We start from the raw sequence: 20,851 nt of genomic DNA, 5'->3' as shown, positions 1-20,851 counted from the left end.
TCCAAGCTCTGCCATGCGCCCAAACAGTGTTTTACCCCCACGTATGGGGTATCAGCCTACTCAGGACAAATTGCAAAACAACTTTTGGGGTCCAATTTCTCCTGTTACCCTTAGGAAAATAAAAAATTATGGGCAAAAATATCATTTTTGTGGAAAAAAATATGATTTTTTTATTTTCACGCCCGGGCGTTATAAACTTCTGTGAAGCACTTGGGGGTTCAAAGTGCTCACCACACATCTAGATAAGTTCTGTGGGGGTCTAGTTTCCAAAATGGGGTCACTTGTGGGGAGTTTCAATAGTTTAGGCACATCAGAGGCTCTCCAAACGCACATGACACCTGCAGACCATTCCATCAAAGTCTGCATTCCAAAACGTAACTACTTCCCTTCCGAGACCTGATGTGTGCCCATACAGTAGTTTTCTCCCACATATGGGGTATCAGCGTACTCAGGACAATTTGGACAACAACTTTTGGGGTCCAATTTCTCCTGGTAACCTTGGGAAAATAAAAAAATTGGGGACTAAATAATCACATTTGTGGAAAAAATACGATTTTTATTTTCATGCCCGGGCATTATAAACTTCTGTGATGCCCTTGGGGGTTCAAAGTGCTCACCACATCTAGATAAGTTCCTTAGGGGGTCTAGTTTCCAAAATGGTGTCATTTGTGGGGGTTTCCACTGTTTTGGTACATCAGGGGCTTTCCAAACGCGACATGGTGTCCGATCTCAATTCCAGCCAAAAACGTCAAATGGCGCTGCTTCCCTTCCGAGCTCTGCCATGCGCCCAAATAGTCATCTACACCCATATATGGGGTATCAGCGTACTCAGGACAAATTGCACAATAACTTTTAGGGTCCTATTCCCTTGGAAAAATAAGAATTGAGGGTGAAAAGATCATTTTTGTGGAAAAAATATGATTTTTTTAATTGTACGGCTGTACGTTATAAATTTCTGTGAAGCCCTTGTGGGTTCAAAGCTCTCACCACATATCTAGATAAGTTCCTTGGGGGGTCTAGTTTCCAAAATGGGGTCACTTGTGGGGGGTTTCCACTGTTTAGGTACATCAGGGGCTCACCAAACGTGACATGGCGTCCGATCTGAATTCCAGCCAATTTTGCATTGAAAAGTCAAACAGCGCTCCTTCCCTTCCAAGCTCTGCCATGCGCCGAAACAGTGGTTCTCCCCCACATATCAGGTATCATTGTACTCAGGACAAATTGTACAAAAACTTTTGCAGTACAATTTTTCCTGCTACCCTTGGTAAAATAAAAAAAATTGAACCTGAAGTATTTTTTTGTGAAAAAAAGTTAAATGTTCATTTTTTTTAAATATTCAAAAAATTTCTGTGAAGCACCTGAAGGTTTAATAAACTTCTTGAATGTGGTTTTGAGCACCTTAAGGGGTGCAGTTTTTAGAAAGGTGTCACTTTTGGGTATTTTCTATCACATAGACCCCTCAAAGTGGCTTCAAATGTGATGTGGTCCATAAAAATAAAACGGTGTTGCTAAAATGAGAAACCGCTGGTCAATTTTTAACCCTCATAACTTCCTAACAAAAAAAAATTTGGTTCCAATATTGTGCTGATGTAAAGTAAACATGTGGGAAATGTTACTTATTAAGTTTTTTGTGTGCCGTATCTCTGTGATTTAAGGGCATAAAAATTCAAAGTTGGAAAATTGCGAAATTTTCAAAAATTTGCACCAAATTTCCATTTTTTTTCACAAATAAACGCAAGTTATTTGAATGAAATTTTACCACTATCATGAAGTACAATATTTCACGAGAAAACAATGTCAGAATCACCAGGATCCATAGAAGCGTTTAAGAGTTATTACCTCATAAAGGGACAATGGTCAGAATTGCAAAAATTGGCCCGGTTATGAACGTGCAAACCACCCTTGGGGGTTAAGGGGTTAATAAGGAGTGCCTGGAGGGTTACTTTTAGCTTTAGTTTGTCAAAGTATTACTTTTACTCAACATTTTTTTGTAAAAGCTTATTTCAGCTGATTATATTAAGTCCTCTTATTCTGTATGATGTATCACATCGATATAAGGCTAAATGATCCCAGAAAATGATAGTATTGTACTTAATCTTTGCCTGTATATACAGCAAAGTTGACAACTACTGATGCCATATTGGTTGTCTTAAGAAAATACAGATGCTTCAGTTTTTACAAAATACTTCCAACAACCAGTCATCTTATTAATAATTAAAATCATAAAATGGACATTTAATTTAGCTCCTTGGCCCAATACATCAAAATATGCTATAAAAACGAATTTTTATACAGTACACATCTTATCAGCCCTTGAATTTAAAAAAAATTGCATATAATCACAAAACCAATCAAGGGCATAGTTAAAGATGCGCAAAATTGTACCAAGTTTTTGGTGCAAAGTGATACAACCAAAAGATAGTGTAAAGTTAGACACAGTTGACAAAAGATGCACCAGATTTATCATCCAGAATTAGACACTGTGAATGTTTGAGCATCTTAAGACTGTTTAGTTTAAAATTTTACTATCTAAATATTAAATGGGAATAGTAAACCTAACCCAATGCACATTTTTATTTCAAATGCAACATTTTTTTATTACTATATTTTTAGTCAAATCTGTGTTAATCCGTAGGACATTTTTATATATGTTTGAAAAAATACCTCTTTGTCTAGTACAGCATGACTTGATTTAGCCCGTATTCTATGAATCTTCAGCAAAACCAAGATAGAAAAGTAGAGAACCACATTTTATGTAGCAATTTCAGTGCAGCTATAGCTTTTCTCTATGTATGGCTGTAAAAGGTTAGCACTGCCAGCCTTAGCTAGCCATTGAAGCACATGATTAATTGCTATCTCTGAAAACGGTAAGGTTCTATTTTCCCTCAGGTCATTATGATACAATAGTAATCCTCTTTCTCTCTTTCTCTGTTATGTAACCTAGAAACTCACATCATCTATTTGCCAGGTTCCACTGCAATCAACCATTTATCCTAAAAGGGAAACAATGTCCAAATGATAACGCTTCTCCTTTTTCTTTTAGAGGGGTGATGCTATCTTTCTATGCTTCCACATGGAGCAGGAAAGTAATATTGGAAAAAGCAGTGATGGTTATCTAATACAACTGAAAAGATAATCTAAGATTTATATTTTTTGCACTATTTTTTGTATTATACTTATTATTAAGATTTGTATTTAACAAGATTAGCAAGTTTTGCAAGAAGTGATTTGAGTCAAACAAAATTCATATATTTAATTTTTTCTTATAAAAACTTACATATAAAAACAGATACAGATATAGTAATACTGTTTTTTAACCAAACACTACTGAGTGGAACCATAGTTACTAAATGATAACATTTACAGTGAAAGGGCTCATACTCATTTGTAAGAAAAACGTACAAGTACAAGTGTTATTTTCTGTTTCCTTTTCATGTGCTATTTGTAACATATATCAAACAAAACTTGCCAATGCAAGTCAATGGGTGCGAGAAAAAAATTGTACGGCACAAAGACAGCACATGTGCTGTCCAACATTTACACACCCAACATTTGATCAGCCGACTACAGTAAATTCAACTGTGTGACCCATCGGAATACAGTGAACAGAATAGACATGTAAATAGAAAAACGTCAGTGACATATATAATTAGTGCAGTGCGTGTGTAGTTTCATGTTCATGGATTTATCTAATAGTTAAATAATTTAAAGAAAAAAATTGCATTGGATCCACAGAAATTTTAATAACCAGCAGAGGGAAAGCTGACAGCTGGGCGCAGATGTTTCTAGCTTGGGAAGGGGGTAATAAACATGGAACTTCTCAGGCTATTAATTTCACCTCACTGCTGTATACTTAGCCTTTACTGGTTAATAAAATGGGGGAACCCCCAAAAAATGACATGTGGCCTCCCTATAATTAATAAGAAAAGACTAGGTAGACAGCTGTGGACTGATATTAATAGCATAGAAAGGGTCAATGGATATTGGCCCCCAAGACTAAAAACATCAGCTCTTAGCCACCTCATAAATGGCGCATCAATAAGATGCAACAATTTTGGCGCTTAACCTCTGCTGTTGCCACTTTCCCTGGTGCGGTGGCAAGTGGGGTAATAGTATTGGGGTTGATGTCAGCTTTGTATTGCCAGCTGACAGGATATGTGTCATGCGAGTACAATTCAATTTTTCTCACATAGTATCCATATGACATCTGTATGTCATGCGTATTTGTGATGATCGAGTGTACTTGTTGTTCAGGTTTTCAGGAGCATGCTCGGGTGATCGCCGAGTATTTTGGCGTGCTCGGAGATTTAGTGTTTGTCGACACAGCTGCATGATTTGCAGCTGCTAGACAGCCTGAATACATGTGTGGAATTTATGCATTCAGCTAGTCTAACAGCCGCAAATCATGCAGCGTCAACAAACACTAAATCTCTGTTCACGCCAAAATACTTGGAGATCACCCGAGCATGCTCTGGAAAACCCGAACAACGAGTATACTCACTCATCACTAATGCGTATGCAATGCATTTTTTTCTCAGCAGCTATTATTCTACAATCATTTACAGAACTATTTACAGTGTTCTATGTTACAAAATGGTAATGTATCCATAAAAATCAGGACAGCATATGGATGGTCCGTGTGCCGTCCATTTTTCTTCTCATACCCATTGACTTGCATTGGTAAGTCTTGTCTGATATACCTGGCCACTCAGAGCATGCTGTGAGTTTTTTCTCATCCAGATTCCAACTAAGAAAAAATATCGCAGATGAGCACTAAATCAGTGAATATCACGATTACACTCATGCACATCTTATATAATGTGTCTTTGGTCTAACTATGGACTGTTACACCATCTAGATTTTCTGAGACTTATCTTTCAGTCTAATCTTTTCCATAACATTTGCTATCTCTGTGCATGTTTATTAAGAAACTTTGTTCATTTATATTTCATATACTTGTTTAGCCCTTATTTTTTCTTTTGGGCACATTGTTTATTTTTGCTATTAATCCCAATTTAATTTCTTTTGATTATATACATTTATTTTCTAGGGGATTTATTATATTTTGGACATTATATATAGTTTGGTACAATGGGTACGTGCTCTATTTGTGAAAAAAAACAGATAGAACACATATGTGCAATACGGATGTCTAATGAGACATTCAGTAAATTCAATTGTTAATTTCATAGATAAATTATAGAGAAATAATGTAATATAAATGACATGCCTTCTCTTACATGGATGACACTTAATATCTAATAAAGTAGCTTCTGCCTCCATTATTCTTATTTAGGGGAAATATTTAAGTTATGCTTAACAGCTTCATGACCGCCGACGGTAGAGAAATGGCGCTTGCTGGACTTTGTGCAGTGCCGACGTTTTTCTACGGTTGGCGGTTTTGGGCTCCCCGGGACCCCCACGTACCTTATAACATGGGGATTCTGTGCACAATGCTTGCTGTGACTCCTGACCTCATCCAGACCTGATTAGTTCAGGTCCTGATGATGTCAGCGTCACAGCAGCCAATGAGAGAGATCACAGGGAAAGTTTGCTGTAGCAACGAACTTTCCTGGCAATCTGCCTCACAGTAACACTGCTTCTCCTCGGATCTCGCACTGACAGGAGATCAGAGGAGAAACAGTGTGACATGCGCTGCTGGCATCAGCTGCACCAGTCAGCGATCTTGTCACAAAGTAAAAAATGCAGCTACGCTGGTTTGGGCTAGTGATATAGTTAGGGTTTCTGCTAGGGTTAGGATTACTGTTAGGGTTAGGATTACTGTTAGTGCTATAGTTAGGGTTAGGGTTAGCACTATAGTTAGGGTTAGGTTTAGTGCTATAGTTAGGGTTACTGTTAGAGTTAGTACTATAGATAGGGTTAGTGCTATAGTTAGGGTTACGGTTAGTGCTATAGTTAGGGTTAGTGTTAGGGTTGCTGCTATAGTTAGGGCTACTATTAGGGTTAGTGCTATAGTTAGGGTTACTGTTAGGGTAAAGCTAAAGTTATGGTTACTGTTAGGGTTACTGTTATGGTTAAAGTTACTGTTAGGCTAAAGTTAGGGTTACTGATAGTTAAGGTTAGTTTTACTGTTAGGGTTATGGTTACGGTTAGGGTTACTGTTAGGGTTACTGACAGGCTAAAGTAAGGGCTATTGTTAGGCTAAAATGAGGGTTATTGTTAGGCTAAAGTTAGGTTTAGGCTAAAGATAGGGTTATTGTTAGGCTAAAGTTAGGGTTAGGGTTAGGCTAAGGTTAGGGTTAGGCTAAAGTTAGGGTTATTGTTAGACTAAAGTTAGGGTTAGGCTAAGGTTAGGGTTAGGCTAAAGTTAGGGTTAGGCTAAAGTTAGGGTTATTGTTAGGCTAAAGTTAGGGTTAGGGTTAGGCTAAGGTAAGGGTTAGGCTAAAGTTAGGGTTAGGCTAAAGTTAGGGTTAGTGTTAGGCTAAAGTTAGGGTTAGGGTTGGGGCTAGGGTTAGGGTTGGGATTAGGGTTAGGGGTTTGTTGGGGTTAGGGTTGTGGTTAGGGTTATGGTTGGGATTAGGGTTAGGGGTGTGTTGGTGTTAGGTTTGTGGTTAGGGTTACGGTTAGGGTTGGGAATAGGGTTAGAGGTGTGTTGGGGTTAGGGTTGGAATTAGAATTGGGGGTTTCCACTGTTTAGGTACATCAGGGGCTCTGCAAACGCAACATGATGCCCGCAGACCATTTCATCAAAGTCTGCATTCCAAAATGGAGATTCTTCCCTTCCGAGCTCTGCCATGCACCCAAACAGTGGTTCCCCATCACATATAGGGTATCAGCATACTCAGGACAAATTGGACAACAACTTTTGGGGTCCAATTTCTCCTGTTATCCTTATGAAAATGAAATATTGGGGGCTAAAAGATCATTTTTGTGAAAAAAAAATAAATTTTATTTTCACAGCTCTACATTATAAACTTTAGCATGTCATTCTCCGCAAGGAGAAATGATACTTCTTGGATATCGGTCAGACGCCTCTCTCACAGCCAAACCAGATCTCACACTTTGCACTGATGAGGGGCAGTACCCCAAAACATAGTGTCTGCAAATTGAGATTCTGGCTTGGCTTTTATCCTAAGTCATGTAACAAGGTTAGTTAAAGGGTCGACATTGACTTTTAGGATTGCTACTTCCAATAGGTGGCACTAGAGTTCTAGTCCTCTTCCTCTCTGAAGAAACAATTTGCATAATTAGCAAACTTTAGTGAAACACTTGGAGGTTCAAAGTGCTCACCACACATCTAGATGTGTTCCTTGGGAGGTCTAGTTTCCAAAATGGGGTCACTTGTGGGAGGTTTCTACTGTTTAGGCACATCAGGGGCTCAAAAAGCGCAACATGATGCCTGCAGACCATTCCATCAAAGTCTGCATTCCAGAATGTCACTTGTTGTGAATTCTCTCTCTGGCTTCCCTCTGGTGATTACTGAAGGTAGTGAAGCTGGTCAGATTGACAGAGGGGTTGCGAGTTCTCTTTCTTGGCTCCCTCTGGTGGTAACTGGAGTAGTGGAGCTGATCTGATTGACAGAGGCTTGCCACCTGATAATGAGAAAGACGATTGGAGATCTGGGGTTTCAGATTGGGATTTAAGACAGCTGACTCCCTCTATCCCTGCTGGTGATTTTCTTCCTGTGCCTCCTGAGGTCTGATGTCTCCTGCTCTGTCCCTGAATGTTCAGCTAAGTGGTTCATTTGCTACTCTGTTTGCATTTGATCTGGTTTTGTCTATCTCTGCTTTGTGCGCATCAGCCAGCTCCGGCTGGGGCTGTGCTGAATCACCGCCCATGTGTTAGTGCTTGTGCCAGTTTGTTTTGTCCCCTGTTATAATGGTCTCTTTTTGCTTTGCTTTCAGAATATACCAGAGTGCTGATATAGTGGGGGCGAAGTCGTGCGACTTCAGTGTTTTTGTGCATCAGACGTGTTGGACTTTTGCAGGTTTTTCTGTGTGATTGCAGAAAGTGTCTTTCCTTTCCTGTCCAGTCTAGTCAGTGTGGGCCCCATCGTTTGCTCAGTCTATTTTTCTGCCTGCGTTTGTGTTTTCATCTTGTCTCACTGACAATATATATGTTTGGGGGCTATCTATTCCTTTGGGGTCTGCTCTGGGGCAGTTTAGATTTCCCCTTTCTTGCTTTAGGCTTTGTTAGCTCTCCTGCTGTGCCGAGGTGTCTAGGATCATCGTAGGTACGCTCCACGGCTACTGCTAGTTGTGTGGACAGGATCAGGGGTCTGCAATCTGCTTAGTTACCAACCTCTCTGGTTTTCTGTGGTTTAGCCTGGGCCTGCTATCCTCCTCGGTGACCCATTCATAACAGTCTCTACTTCCCTTCCAAGCCCCACCATGTGCCCAAACAGTAGTTTTCTCCCACATATGGGGTACCAGCGTACTCAGGACAAATTGGACAACAACTTTTGGGGTCCAATTTCTCCTGTTACCCTTGTGAAAATAAAAAAATGGGGGCTAAAAGATCATTTTTGTGGAAAAAAATATTTTTATTTTCTCGGCTCTACATTATAAACTTTAGAGAAACACTTGGGGGTTCAAAGTGCTCACCACACATATAGATAAGTTCCTTGAGTTCCAGACAATTCTGCATTGAAAGAGTCAAACGGCGCTCCGTCTTTTACGAGCTCTGTTGTGTGACCAAACAGTGGTTTACCCCCACATAAGGGGTATTGGCAGATTTGGGAGAAATTGCACAAAAAATTTTGTGGTTCATTTTCTCTTTTTACTCTTGTGAAAATAAAAAAAATTGGTTCTGAAGTAAAATGTTTGTGAAAAAAAGTTAAATGTTTATTTTTTCCTTCCACATTCCATTCATTCATGTGAAGCACCTGGAGGGTTAATAAACTTCTTGAATGTGGTTTTGAGTACCTTGAGGGGTGCAGTTTTTAGAATAGTGTCACTTTTGGGTATTTTCTGTCATATTGACCCCCCAAGCTCACTTCAAATGTGAGGTGGTCCCTAAAAAAACGGTTTTGTAAATTTTGTTTTAAAAATGAGAAATCGCTGGTCAACTTTTAACCCTTATAACTTACTTATGCAAATAAAGTCCGTGGAGCCTCATTTAAGAGTCTCAAACACGGGACCAGCCAGATCTTCCTCCAGGGAAGGACCCATCCAAGGGGTGGCTCCTTTTGGAAACCACCATTACCACCATATTAAGTGGCCCTTTAAGTCAATATCCAGCTCTTTACGAATTTACAGATATGACAAGGGAAATACCAAGGCAAGGTATCCATCCACAGACAGCTGTTTCGGGGTGTTGCCCCTCATCAGTGTGGAGTAGGATTCTGGCTAGGTGGGAGCAATGCCTAGTAAACCAACATCACGAAACAATCACTGACCTCAGGGAGACCAGTCAAAGAAAACACTGCAGCAGCCGGCAAAGGCGCTCAAACACAGTGAAATCCTAGGTGCAATGCTCCCTGGGAAATATGAATATGCAAATAAAGTCCGTGGAGCCTCACTTAAGAGTCTCAAACACGGGACCAGCTAGATCTTCCTCCAGGGAAGGACCCAGCCAAGGGGTGGCTCCTTTCGGAAACCACCATTACCACCATATTAAGTGGCCCTTTAAGTCAATATCCAGCTCTTTTCGAGTTTACAGATATGACAAGGGAAATGCCAAGGCCAGGTATCCATCCACAGACAGCTGTTTCGGGGTGTTGCCCCTCATCAGTGTGGAGTAGGATTCTGGCTAGGTGGGAGCAATGCCTAGTAGACCAACATCACGAAACAATCACTGACCTCAGGGAGACCAGTCAAAGAAAACACTGCGGCAGCCGGCAAAGGCGCTCAAACACAGTGAAATCCTAGGTGCAATTCTCCCTGGGAAATATGAATATGCAAATAAAGTCCGTGGAGCCTCATTTAAGAGTCCCAAACACCGGACCAGCCAGGTCTTCCTCCAGGGAAGGACCCAGCCAAGGGGTGGCTCTTTTCGGAAACCACCATTACCACCATATTAAGTGCAGTTTTTAGAATGGTGTCACTTTTGGGTATTTTCTGTCATATTGACCCCCCACGCTCACTTCAAATGTGAGGTGGTCCCTAAAAAAATGGTTTTGTAAATTTTGTTTAAAAATGAGAAATCGCTGGTCAACTTTTAACCCTTATAACTTACTTATTTTTTTCCAAAATTGTGCAGATGTAAAGTAGACATGTGGGAAATGTTATTTCTTAACTATTTTGCGATATATGACTCTTGATTTAAGGGCATAAAAATAAAATTTTGAAAATTGCAAAATTTTCTAAATTTTCGCCAAATTTCCATTTTTTTTTATAAATAAACGCAAGTCATATCAAAGAAATTTTACCACTGTCATGAAGCACAATATGTCATGAGAAAACAGTGTCAGAATAACCAGGATCCGTTGAAGCGTTCTAGAGTTAGGACCTCATAAAGTGACACTGGTCAGAATTGAAAACATTGACTCGTTCACGAAGGCAAAAACAGGCTCTGGTGCGAAAGGGTTAAAAGCCCTTGGAATTGGCATACATTACATTATATTAAACAGTATAATTGTTATGTATCACTGTTTACTTGTTTCCCATTAAAGAGGTTTTCCACTTTCAGGAAAGTGGACCCTCAAATGTTCTACAAAACTTAAAAATAACAAACACAGTAGGTACTCACTCTCTCCAGGTTCAACCTTTGCTGCGTAGGTCTTAGTGTTTTGGCTGCAGCTGTGAAGTCACATTTGACAGTGTGCATCACCACTTTAGCTGGTCGGTAAGCTCAGCGGTAGTGCTGAGGTAGACAGCATGAGAGGCCAAGCTCAGTGATTGGCTATAGCAGTGATAAGCGTTGTCTAAGTGACATCACCGCTGCATTACAATCACCGAGATCAAGCAGGAAGCCAGAGCTTGAGCTGAGGAGGATGAGCATCTGCTTTGTAAGTTATTTTAAGTATTTTTGAGTTCTAGGGGTCCACTTTCTTGAAAGCAGAAAACCCCTTTATAGCAAGTATGGCAGTATAACTGGTAAACAAATCATGCAAAACTATGTTCTAAAATTCATTTAAAGATGCTATAAGCTCCCTAAGTAACACACTTACAATACATTTTATTAGCATAATATTAGCATAATTTTCAGATAATGATTTAGTGCCATAGGGGTATCACTTCCATGTAACATGCTGTCACCAATCCATTGTCAAACTCTAGCATCAGACAGCAAAAGTCAAATTACAGGAAGTAGGAATGGGACTTTGTCTCTCTGCTCCTGTCTGTCAAACTGCATGCTGGCATAACAGAAAGCCCGGCATTCAGTTTGGATAGGCAAGTCACTGACTGTGGTAAGCAAAATACATATGGGAAGGTAAGAGAAATAAATACATTTCTGGAACCTGTAATCTTGGCAGAATGTTGTTCATCTATAAAGAAAATTAAAGAGTAGGATAATAGGGGCAGGATCTGGACTTATTAGACTGACATGTATTGCAAAACTAGTGTTAAAGGGGTACTCTGTGGAGGTAAAAAAAAATCGTACTGTCCCTGCCCTCATACTATAAAGATGAGGTGCCAACTCTATTCTATTATCCTTAGAACATTTGTAATTCTATGTGACAGGAGCTGCTCCTCATTGCTCCTCCCTCCCATCTGGGACATTACTTCACACAGCAGTGATCAGCTCCCCATTGTGAGTAACAGCCAGCCCAAGATGGGGAGGGGTGGCGGGAGCTTGGCCTAATCCCTGTAAGTAGCCCTGCAGGGGAGGAGACATTATCAGGAGGTGGCTGCTGCTACTAGAAGTTAGGGAGGCAGGCCTTGCCCCTGCCATGCCCCTTTAACCCAGACTGCAGACAGGGAGACATTATCAGGTTTGGCATGACAGGAGATGCTCACCCCTGGGACCTTAGGCAGTGTGTAGCTCCCTGCTGTTACTGCCAGCCATTCTCCTAATAATAGCTGTTTCTCTGCAGAGAACAGGGCACACTTCTCAGACTGCCTGTTACTCACAGGGGGAAGCTGCACACTGAAGTGTGACATATTGTCCTAGACAGGAGGGGGGCAGTGAGGAGCATCTGCTGTTACACAGAATTAGAACTGCACGGGTATCTCATCTTTATAGTTTTTGAGGGCAGGGGCAGTAAAAAAGAAAAAAATTATCTCCCTGGAGTGCTCATTTAAGATGCTATGAAAGCTAAGAGCAGTAAGACACTGCTTTTCTTCAGGTTTTGTGTGAAAAGATAGGTACACTTTAAATGTTATTAGAATCTTTTAGCTAGCATCTTAAGAAGTTTTTAAGTTCAAAATTTACCCATTACCGTACAGTTGTTCAAGTGTACTTTAGACAAAGACAAGAATACAAAATCAAAATGCCCATATAGATGTGTCCTTCTCTAGTTTACCTTTGGCTTGAGATATCTTGAGATAAGTGTTACAAGTTAGCCATCTTTAAAATATATATGTGCAATACTATAACGAGCCTTGTGAGTAATGCAAACATTTTGTTTTTTAAGCTGATTTTAATCTAGGGATATCTTGAACCAACCGGAAAAGTAACATGGAAACATCTGTTAATAGCCTGTGCACATGAAAAGTAGAGCATCTCAATCTGGTTTCACAAGGAGGGTTTTATTGTAATTTTCCCATAGTTAGTCATTCTAGAACTACATAGGGAGCAACTGTGGTTCCATAAATTCAACAGTATATTTCTTCTGTAATAAAACATATTAGATATCCTATTAGATAACCAAATAATAAATTATCCTACAAAACTTGGCCAACTGTACAATCTCAACAAAGACAAAACAATACATCACTGGGTCATTAAAGGGGTGGTCAAAATCTAATACTTATTTTCATTCCAAATGTATCTCTACTTATTTTTTATTCATTTTATTTATGTACTCATATATATAGCACTATTAATTCCACAGCGCTTTACAGCTGTCGCTGTCCCCGATGGGGCTCACAATATAAATTCCCTATCAGTATGTCTTTGGAATGTGGGAAGAAACTGGAGGAAACCCACACAAACACGAGAACATACAAACTCTTTGCAGATGTTGTCCTTGGTGGGATGTGAAGACAGGACCTCAGCACTGCAAGGCTGCAGTGCTAACCACCGTGCCACCCTTTTTCTAATATGGCTTTAATAAAAAGTTTCTACTCTTCCCTCTCTAAGCTAACTGCTTTTCTCTATTTTTTTTTTTTACTTGTCAGTGTGCAATATAAGGAGAGGATGTGGCCAGCAGATGCATTCATGCTCCCGAAAGTGACATCTGTTTTGGGGGTGGGACTGGTCCCTGCTCACTAGTTATTTCCTTAGAATTCACACTGCCAGTGCACTCTGTTCCCTACACATCATGTCTAATTAGAGCTGGTGAGGGAGTGTACTGTCACTGTGCATTGAGAAGAATATTGCACAGAAAGAAGGGAGTTCATGCTGAATATACATCAGAATTAACAATCAGCGCATGCTCAGTAATACCTAGCCCAGTCACTGAAATGGACATCACTGAAGACGCTTCAATTCAGGGTGGACTACAGAGACTGTTACAGTGATGCCTAATGATGTCCCATTTGGGTATTCCAGCATGCACTGGGGGCTCTCAAAGAAAGCATCATCAAAACAGAAATAGGTAAAAATAAATAAATAAAGCAGTTAGATTACTCAGGGAGGTAAGAGAATTTTTAATTAAACTACAGTGTGTCCGTAAAGTCATGGTGCACTTTTGACAAGTCACAGGAAAGTATACAAGTACACCATGATCCCAGGATCGGACGCCCTTAAGGCCCTGTTACCCAAAGCGACTTGACTTTGTGATGCCACAGCGATCTCACCAGCGAGATCGCTGTGTGCGACAGGGATCAGTGACCGGCCCCCCTGCTGGGTATTGCTGATCACGCTCCATTGTCCTGGGCCATTTTTTGATCGCTGGTCTCCCGCTGGCCAGCGCGCATCACTGCGTGTGGCAGCAAGAGACCAGCGATCAGCAACGCTGGACGCTGGTTTGCAATGTAAACAGCGGGTATCTAAGAGCCGCGGCTCTTAAATACCCGATATTTACATTGGAAACCAGCTTGCTCGCTTGTCCTGATCGCTGGAGGGGCTGTCTATGTGACAGTTCACTAGCAATCAACCTAATGATGTCCCAGCGATCCCATCCATGTCGGATCGTTGGTGGGATTGCTGGGACATCGTTATGTGTAACGGAGTCTTTAGACTTTTACTTTCGGGGGTTTCGTGAAGCAACATGTGTACATTGAACATATCAACAACATTAATCACTTAAAACAGAGTATCACAGACGTTATTCACTCTGTTACACCAGACGTCCTTACCCGTGTGTGGCAAGAACTTCACTATCGTTTGGATGTGTGTAGGGAAACAAATGGAGCCCACATCGAACTGCACTGAATGTGTATGAAACTGGGAGAGTTTTCTTTTATTTGGAGCAGATTTCACATTTCTATCGCTTTTTGTTGCTTTCCAGTTACTGGTCAAAAGTGCACCATGACTGTATGAACACACTGTATACAAGATAAAACTATTACTTAATTAAAATAAATTGAGAGACATTTAGGGTGAAAATTAATATTAACCCCCTAACTACAGAAATTTGTCGTGACTGCCTAGTCTCTATGTCATGGAGCCCACTGCAAATAAATATTATCGCATCACATTGCATAGAGAATGGGACACTAAAACCCCCAATCATGAGGGGTGGTCATTGTTCAAAATGGTATAAAAGTCTGTAGTAAGAAAAAATTGCCAATTAGTTCTATAGTTTGTAGTTGAGGGCCAAGGGCAAGCGGTGCTGCAGCTATAAACTTCTTTAGCAGATTGGTATTCTCTGTGTGGCCAAATCTTTACTGTTCCATAAAGGGTTGATTTTCTATAATTATAGCTCTTTCAGTTTGACAAAAAAAGCACTTGATTTCAGCAGGTATTATATCAAACAACAGAAAACTTGTGCTCTGTGTAGGATGGTTTGCTGGAATGAGTCACTGTTTAAAAAATATTTAGTAGCAGACCCTGTTGTTTTGGGCACACTGAACTTTCCATGTGATTTTACCAACAATAAAAAGGTTTCAAAAGAAGTTCACACTGTTAAAGAAACAAATGAGTCAGACATTCATAAAAGCTTCATATTTTATAAAATATGACAAACACAAAAGAGGTACACACAGAAATAATTGCATAACACTTACCTGTAGCAAATACTACATTTTTGGACACTAATTTGTGGTCCATAATGGAGAATTGAGGGAGCTCTATCCTCTCAACCCCCGTTACAGCCTTGTCTCCACCTAGCCAGTAAAATTCAATGTCATCTGTAGTGTAGCCATCTATCAAAACGAAATATGAAAATTACAACATTAATTGATATAGTTAAAGAATAAAGTGGTTTCATTTTATTGAAAAGGATTCATGTTTTTGTTGCCTACAGGTGGAAACAATGCACAAAGCTATGGCAGTCAGTGTGTACAATATGGCCCCCAATTCATTAAGGTGTGTACGAAAAACACCTTAATAAGTCATAATATTTTTTCCTATCTAAGGCTATTTTCACACTTGCGGTTTTTAGCACTGCGATTCGTGCGCGTCCATGCGCATGCGTCCTGCGCCCCTATCTTAAACATGGGGCACATGGTCTAGCGTATGCATGCGTTCGTATGCGTTTTTGTGCGCATGCGTTTTTTGTAGTGTGAGCCGGACGCAATCTGTTGCATTTTTGGTCCATCCGACCTGTTTCAAAAAAACGCAAAAAAATCACATTACAGTCTATGGGAACACAAGCGTGCGCATGGACATGCATTTTAAGAGTTAACATGGCTAGAAACTGGTTAAAACGCATGCGCCTCAAAAAAGCAAACGCATACAAAACGCATGATGTGTTTTTTGTATGTGATTCTATTGCGCACGAAGTGCTGCCCTAAAACACGCTAGTGTGAAACTAGCCTTAAAAGTTTAATTCAAATATTGTGACTTTTGACATTTTCCTGCAAGTCCTGATCAGCTATGCCAAAATGGGCTGAACATAAGGGGTGCATGGTTATGACCACCCATCAAATTCACTTTAACGGCGTAACTTACTCCAGAATTGTAATCCAGTCCCTGACGGCAGTACATTTCTGCCAGAAGTGCACAACATGCGCCTAGTTCATTAAGCAGAATGCGCCTCCTAATGAATTTGATGCATGTGGCTCCATCATCCCGTTTATTAAGAATAATGAGCTCAACGGCGGTCTTAATGAAACAGGGCCTAAATGTGTCCCTCAGGTAACATTAAGGTATGCCAGGTTTTGAATATGAATTTGTTCCAATGTACCATTTTTCAACAAGATGGTCATATCACAAAGTGGCAAGATGTCTTGATGCAGAAAACTGACCCCTAAATTGACATATTCAGTGGCTTGTGCATTGTTAAGGGTTAGTTGTTATTAGTAGTTTTTATATAGAATACTTTAAACCATTAAAGCTTAGCGTACCCTTCAATCAGATTAACTCTCGATGGTGTTCACTGTAAAGTTGCTGACGCCAATTTATGGAGAGAGATATACACTCACTGGCCACTTTATTAGGTACACCTGTCCAACTGTGTGTTAAGACTTAATTTCTAATCAGCCAATCACATGGCAGCAACTCAGTGCATTTAGGCATGTAGACATAGTCAAGACAATCTCCTGCAGTTCAAACCGAGCATCAGTATGGGGAAGAAAGGTGATTTGAGTGCCTTTGAACGTGGCATGATTGTTGGTGCCAGAAGGGCTGGTCTGAGTATTTCAGAAACTGCTGATCTACTGGGATTTTCACGCACAACCATCTCTAGGGTTTACAGAGAATGGTCCGAAAAAGAAAAAAAATCCAGTGAGCGGCAGTTCTGTGGCCGGAAATGCCTTGTTGATGCCAGAGGTCAGAGGAGAATGGGCAGACTGGTTCGAGCTGATAGAAAGGCAACAGTGACTCAAATTGCCACCCGTTACAACCAAGGTAGGCAGAAGAGCATCTCTGAACGCACAGTGCGTCGAACTTTGAGGCAGATGGGCTACAGCAGCAGAAGACCACACTGGGTACCACTCCTCTCAGCTAAGAACAGGAAACTGAGGCTACAATTTGCACAAGCTCATCGAAATTGGACAGTAGAAGATTGGAAAAACGTTGCCTGGTCTGATGAGTCTCGATTTCTGCTGCGACATTCGGATGGTAGGGTCAGAATTTGGCGTAAACAACATGAAAGCATGGATCCATCCTGCCTTGTATCAACGGTTCAGGCTGGTGGTGGTGGTGTCATGGTGTGGGGAATTTTTTCTTGGCACTCTTTGGGCCCCTTGGTACCAATTGAGCATCGTTGCAACGCCACAGCCTACCTGAGTATTGTTGCTGACCATGTCCATCCCTTTATGACCACAATGTACCCAACATCTGATGGCTAGTTTCAGCAGGATAATGCGCCATGTCATAAAGCTCGAATCATCTCAGATTGGTTTCTTGAACATGACAATGAGTTCACTGTACTCAAATGGCCTCCTCAGTCACCAGATCTCAATCCAATAGAGCATCTTTGGGATGTGGTGGAACGGGAGATTCGCATCAGGGATGTGCAGCCGACAAATCTGCGCCAACTGTGTGATGCCATCATGTCAATATGGTCCAAAATCTCTGAGGAATGCTTCCAGCGCCTTGTTGAATCTCTGCCACGAAGAATTGAGGCAGTTCTGAAGGCAAAAGGGGGTCCAACCCCTTACTAGCATGGTGTACCTAATAAAGTGGCCAGTGAGTGTATATACACAACTGTACAGGTAGAGGGTTGTGAATTGAGAATGAATGATCCGTCCAGGAGGAGAAAGAAGCATAATTTAACTGATAAGATAGAGAACAAATTTTCTGATCTTCACTTGTACAATTATTTATTTAGAGGAAAATTTAAATGACTATTACTCCTTAAGTGTCCATTTAGTTTTCTGTATCAAGACGTACTATATGGACAAAAGTATTGGGACATATCGCCTAATCATTTAATTCGGTTTATCATTCAGTACCATTGCTATAAGTGTATAAAATCAATCACCTATCCGAGTAGTGTGCCCTACAAACATTCGTGAAAGATAAACTGAATTAAAGCACAATATTGTAATAGGAAGTTGTGAAATTTCTTCCCTACTTAAATATTTAGTGATTAAGTGTAATTTAAATTTTTGAAAAATGGAGTTTAGGAAACACCAACTGACCCATGAAGTGGCAAACCATAAATAGTTTCAGAGTAGAGTCGTCAGGTGACCCGAGGTATTTCCGTTTTTGCATTTTTGTTCTTGCTCCCCTTCTTTCCAAAGCCATAACTTTTTTTCCTGACAATATGGCCATGTGAGGGCTTGTCTTTTGCGGGACAAGTGGTACTTTTGAACAACACCATTGGTTTTAACATATCATGTACTGCAAAACGGGAGACAAATATCTAAGTGCGGTGAAACTGCAAAAAAGTGCAATTTCACAATGGATTTTTGTTGTGCTTTTTTACTATGTTCACTGAATGCTAAAACTGACCAGTCTTTATGATTCTCCAGGTCATTATGAGTTCATAGACACCAAAAATATCCAGTTTTTTTTTTATTTAAGTGGTGAAAAAAACTCCAAACTTTGTTAAAAAACTTAAATAGCGCCATTTTCCAATACCCACACCATCTCCATTTTTCGTGATCTTGGGTTGGGTGAAGGCTTTTTTTGCGTGCCTAGCTGATGTTTTTAATGATCCAATTTTGCTACAGATATGATCTTTTGATCGCCCCTTATTGCATGTTAATGCAATGTTGCAACGACCAAAAAAACATAATTCTGGCATTTTTACTTTTTTCTCATTATGTCGTTTAGCGATCGGGTTAATTCTTTTTTTTTTATAGATTGGGCGATTCTGAAGGCGGCAATGCCAAATATGTGTATGTTTGTTTTTTATTGTTTTATTTTGAATGGGGCAAAAGGGGGGTGATTTGAACTTTTATATTTTTTTTTTACATTTTTAAAACCTTTTTTTAACTTTTGGCATGCTTCAATAGTCTTCATGGGAGACTAGAAGCTGCCATAACACGATCGCCTGTATGTGGCAGAATTGCTGACTTACTATGAGCATCAAACACCGGGCGGTACTCATAGCAATCCGGCAGTGACAACCATAGAGGTCTACAGGAGACCTCTGGTCGTCATGTGAACCCATTGGTGACTCACGATCATGACATGTGGAGGGAAAGATGTGGGTTTACCACCAGAACCCACATCAAAGGGAGGGTGTCCGACATTGCCAGATGTCGGAAAGGGGTTACTTGATACCCATAGTGCATAAGTCACTAAAGCCCTACTGATTCTGCCGTTCCAAACCTCCTCTGCGATTAGCATCAACACAACCACTGTGAGTCCAGGCTTCATGGTATGAGTCTTGATGATTTATTAAAGCCTTACATCACCAAGCACAATGAAATGGTGTAAACCACATTGCCACCTGGCTCTGAGGAAGTAGGAACATATTTTGTTGAGTCATGATGCATGCTTTTTCTATGTGGCAGGCTGCTGGAGAAGTAGGGGTTTAAAGAATATTAGAAAAATGATACCTATTTGATGGAATTGTATCAAATGTAAAGATAGGTGGAGGAGGGATAATGCCATGGGGTTGATTTTAAAGTGTTTTCTTACACTCCTTAGTTCTAGAGAAGGGAAATTTTAATGCTTCAGCACACCAAGTCATTTTGGACAATTATGTGCTTCCCACTTTTTGAAAGCTTGGGGAAGGCCTTTTCTATTCCAGCATGACCATAGAGCACAAAGTATGGTCAATAATAACATGGTTGAGTTAAGGGGCCATTACACATAGCGATATCGCTAGCAATATCACTATAACGTCACTAGTTTTGTGACGCAGCAGTGATATTGCTAGAGATATCTCTACATGTGATACTTACCTCCGACTGGCTCCCCCGCTGGTTATCGCTGATCGCGAGAGAACTTCCTGGGCCGTTTCTCGTCGGCCACTTCCTGCTGGGCTTCCTGCTGTGGCGACGCGTGGACGCGGGCGGGAGGACGTCAGGATCACCTCATCTGACAGGTAAGTAGCGACCCCCAACCGCTGCTATGTCGCTGTAGAGATCTGCCTGTTTGGCAGCTCACTAGCGACCACTTAACGATGCACCAGCGATCCTAACCGTGTCATATTGTGGTCGGGATCGCTGGTGCATCGCTAAGTGTAACGGTACCCTTAGACTGGTGTGGGAAACCTTGAATGGGTCACACAAAGCCTTGACTTCAACTTCAATACACAACTTTAGATTAAGTAGATTGCGAGTCAACCCTTCCTATCTAACATTAATGTCTGACCTTACAAATGCTCCTGTGATTGACTGGGCGAATATTCCCGAAGACCTCATTCAAAAATCTCCTAGAAATCCTTTCGAGTAGAGTGGAAATTATTTTATCTGTAATGTGGGAACAAACTTCATTTATAAAATGAAATGTCATAAAAGCTCCTGTAGGTGTAAAGTGTAGGTGTGCTAATACTTTTGTCCAAATAGTGTATTTGTCTGCATCAGGGTACAGTTTAAATAAAAATGTTACATCTATGCAGAACATCCCAGAAATAAATTCTTTACCACTGTTTATACACAATATATTTATGAACTTTCTTATCACATTCATGCTAAAAGAAAATCATCATATAAAGAGACTAATGCTTTTATGTACACTGTGGCCCTGATTTATCATTGCCTTTGCGCCTGTTTTTTTGTCTAATTTTGTGTGTTTTGTGTCTTATTTTTGTTTGCAACTAATTCATTATTCTATTTGCACCTTTTTTAAGTCTATTTTATACATGTTTTCCTGTTTTGTTTCTTTTCCACTTTGTGGG

The 20,851-nt window shown here is 40.4% G+C and overlaps 1 protein-coding gene across 2 annotated transcripts in view; it reads right to left on the bottom strand.

Moving 5' to 3' along the window:
* The window catches only part of GABRB3 (gamma-aminobutyric acid type A receptor subunit beta3), a 447,629-nt gene that overhangs the window by 48,960 nt on the left and 377,818 nt on the right, over window positions 1-20,851 (bottom strand). For both annotated transcript variants that reach the window (XM_073541491.1, XM_073541492.1), the window contains exon 6: window positions 15,177-15,314. In XM_073541491.1, the coding sequence (XP_073397592.1) occupies window positions 15,177-15,314 (138 nt within the window). The remainder of the gene's footprint in view (window positions 1-15,176; window positions 15,315-20,851) is intronic.

The sequence above is a fragment of the Dendrobates tinctorius genome, unplaced genomic scaffold (genome assembly GCF_039654945.1).
Source record: "Dendrobates tinctorius isolate UK_male_01 unplaced genomic scaffold, ASM3965494v1 ptg000121l, whole genome shotgun sequence".
In the NCBI taxonomy this organism is placed as follows: Eukaryota; Metazoa; Chordata; class Amphibia; order Anura; family Dendrobatidae; genus Dendrobates; species Dendrobates tinctorius.
The sequence above is the reverse complement of the archived record's forward strand: the minus strand, read 5'-3'. Positions and strand labels throughout refer to the sequence as shown.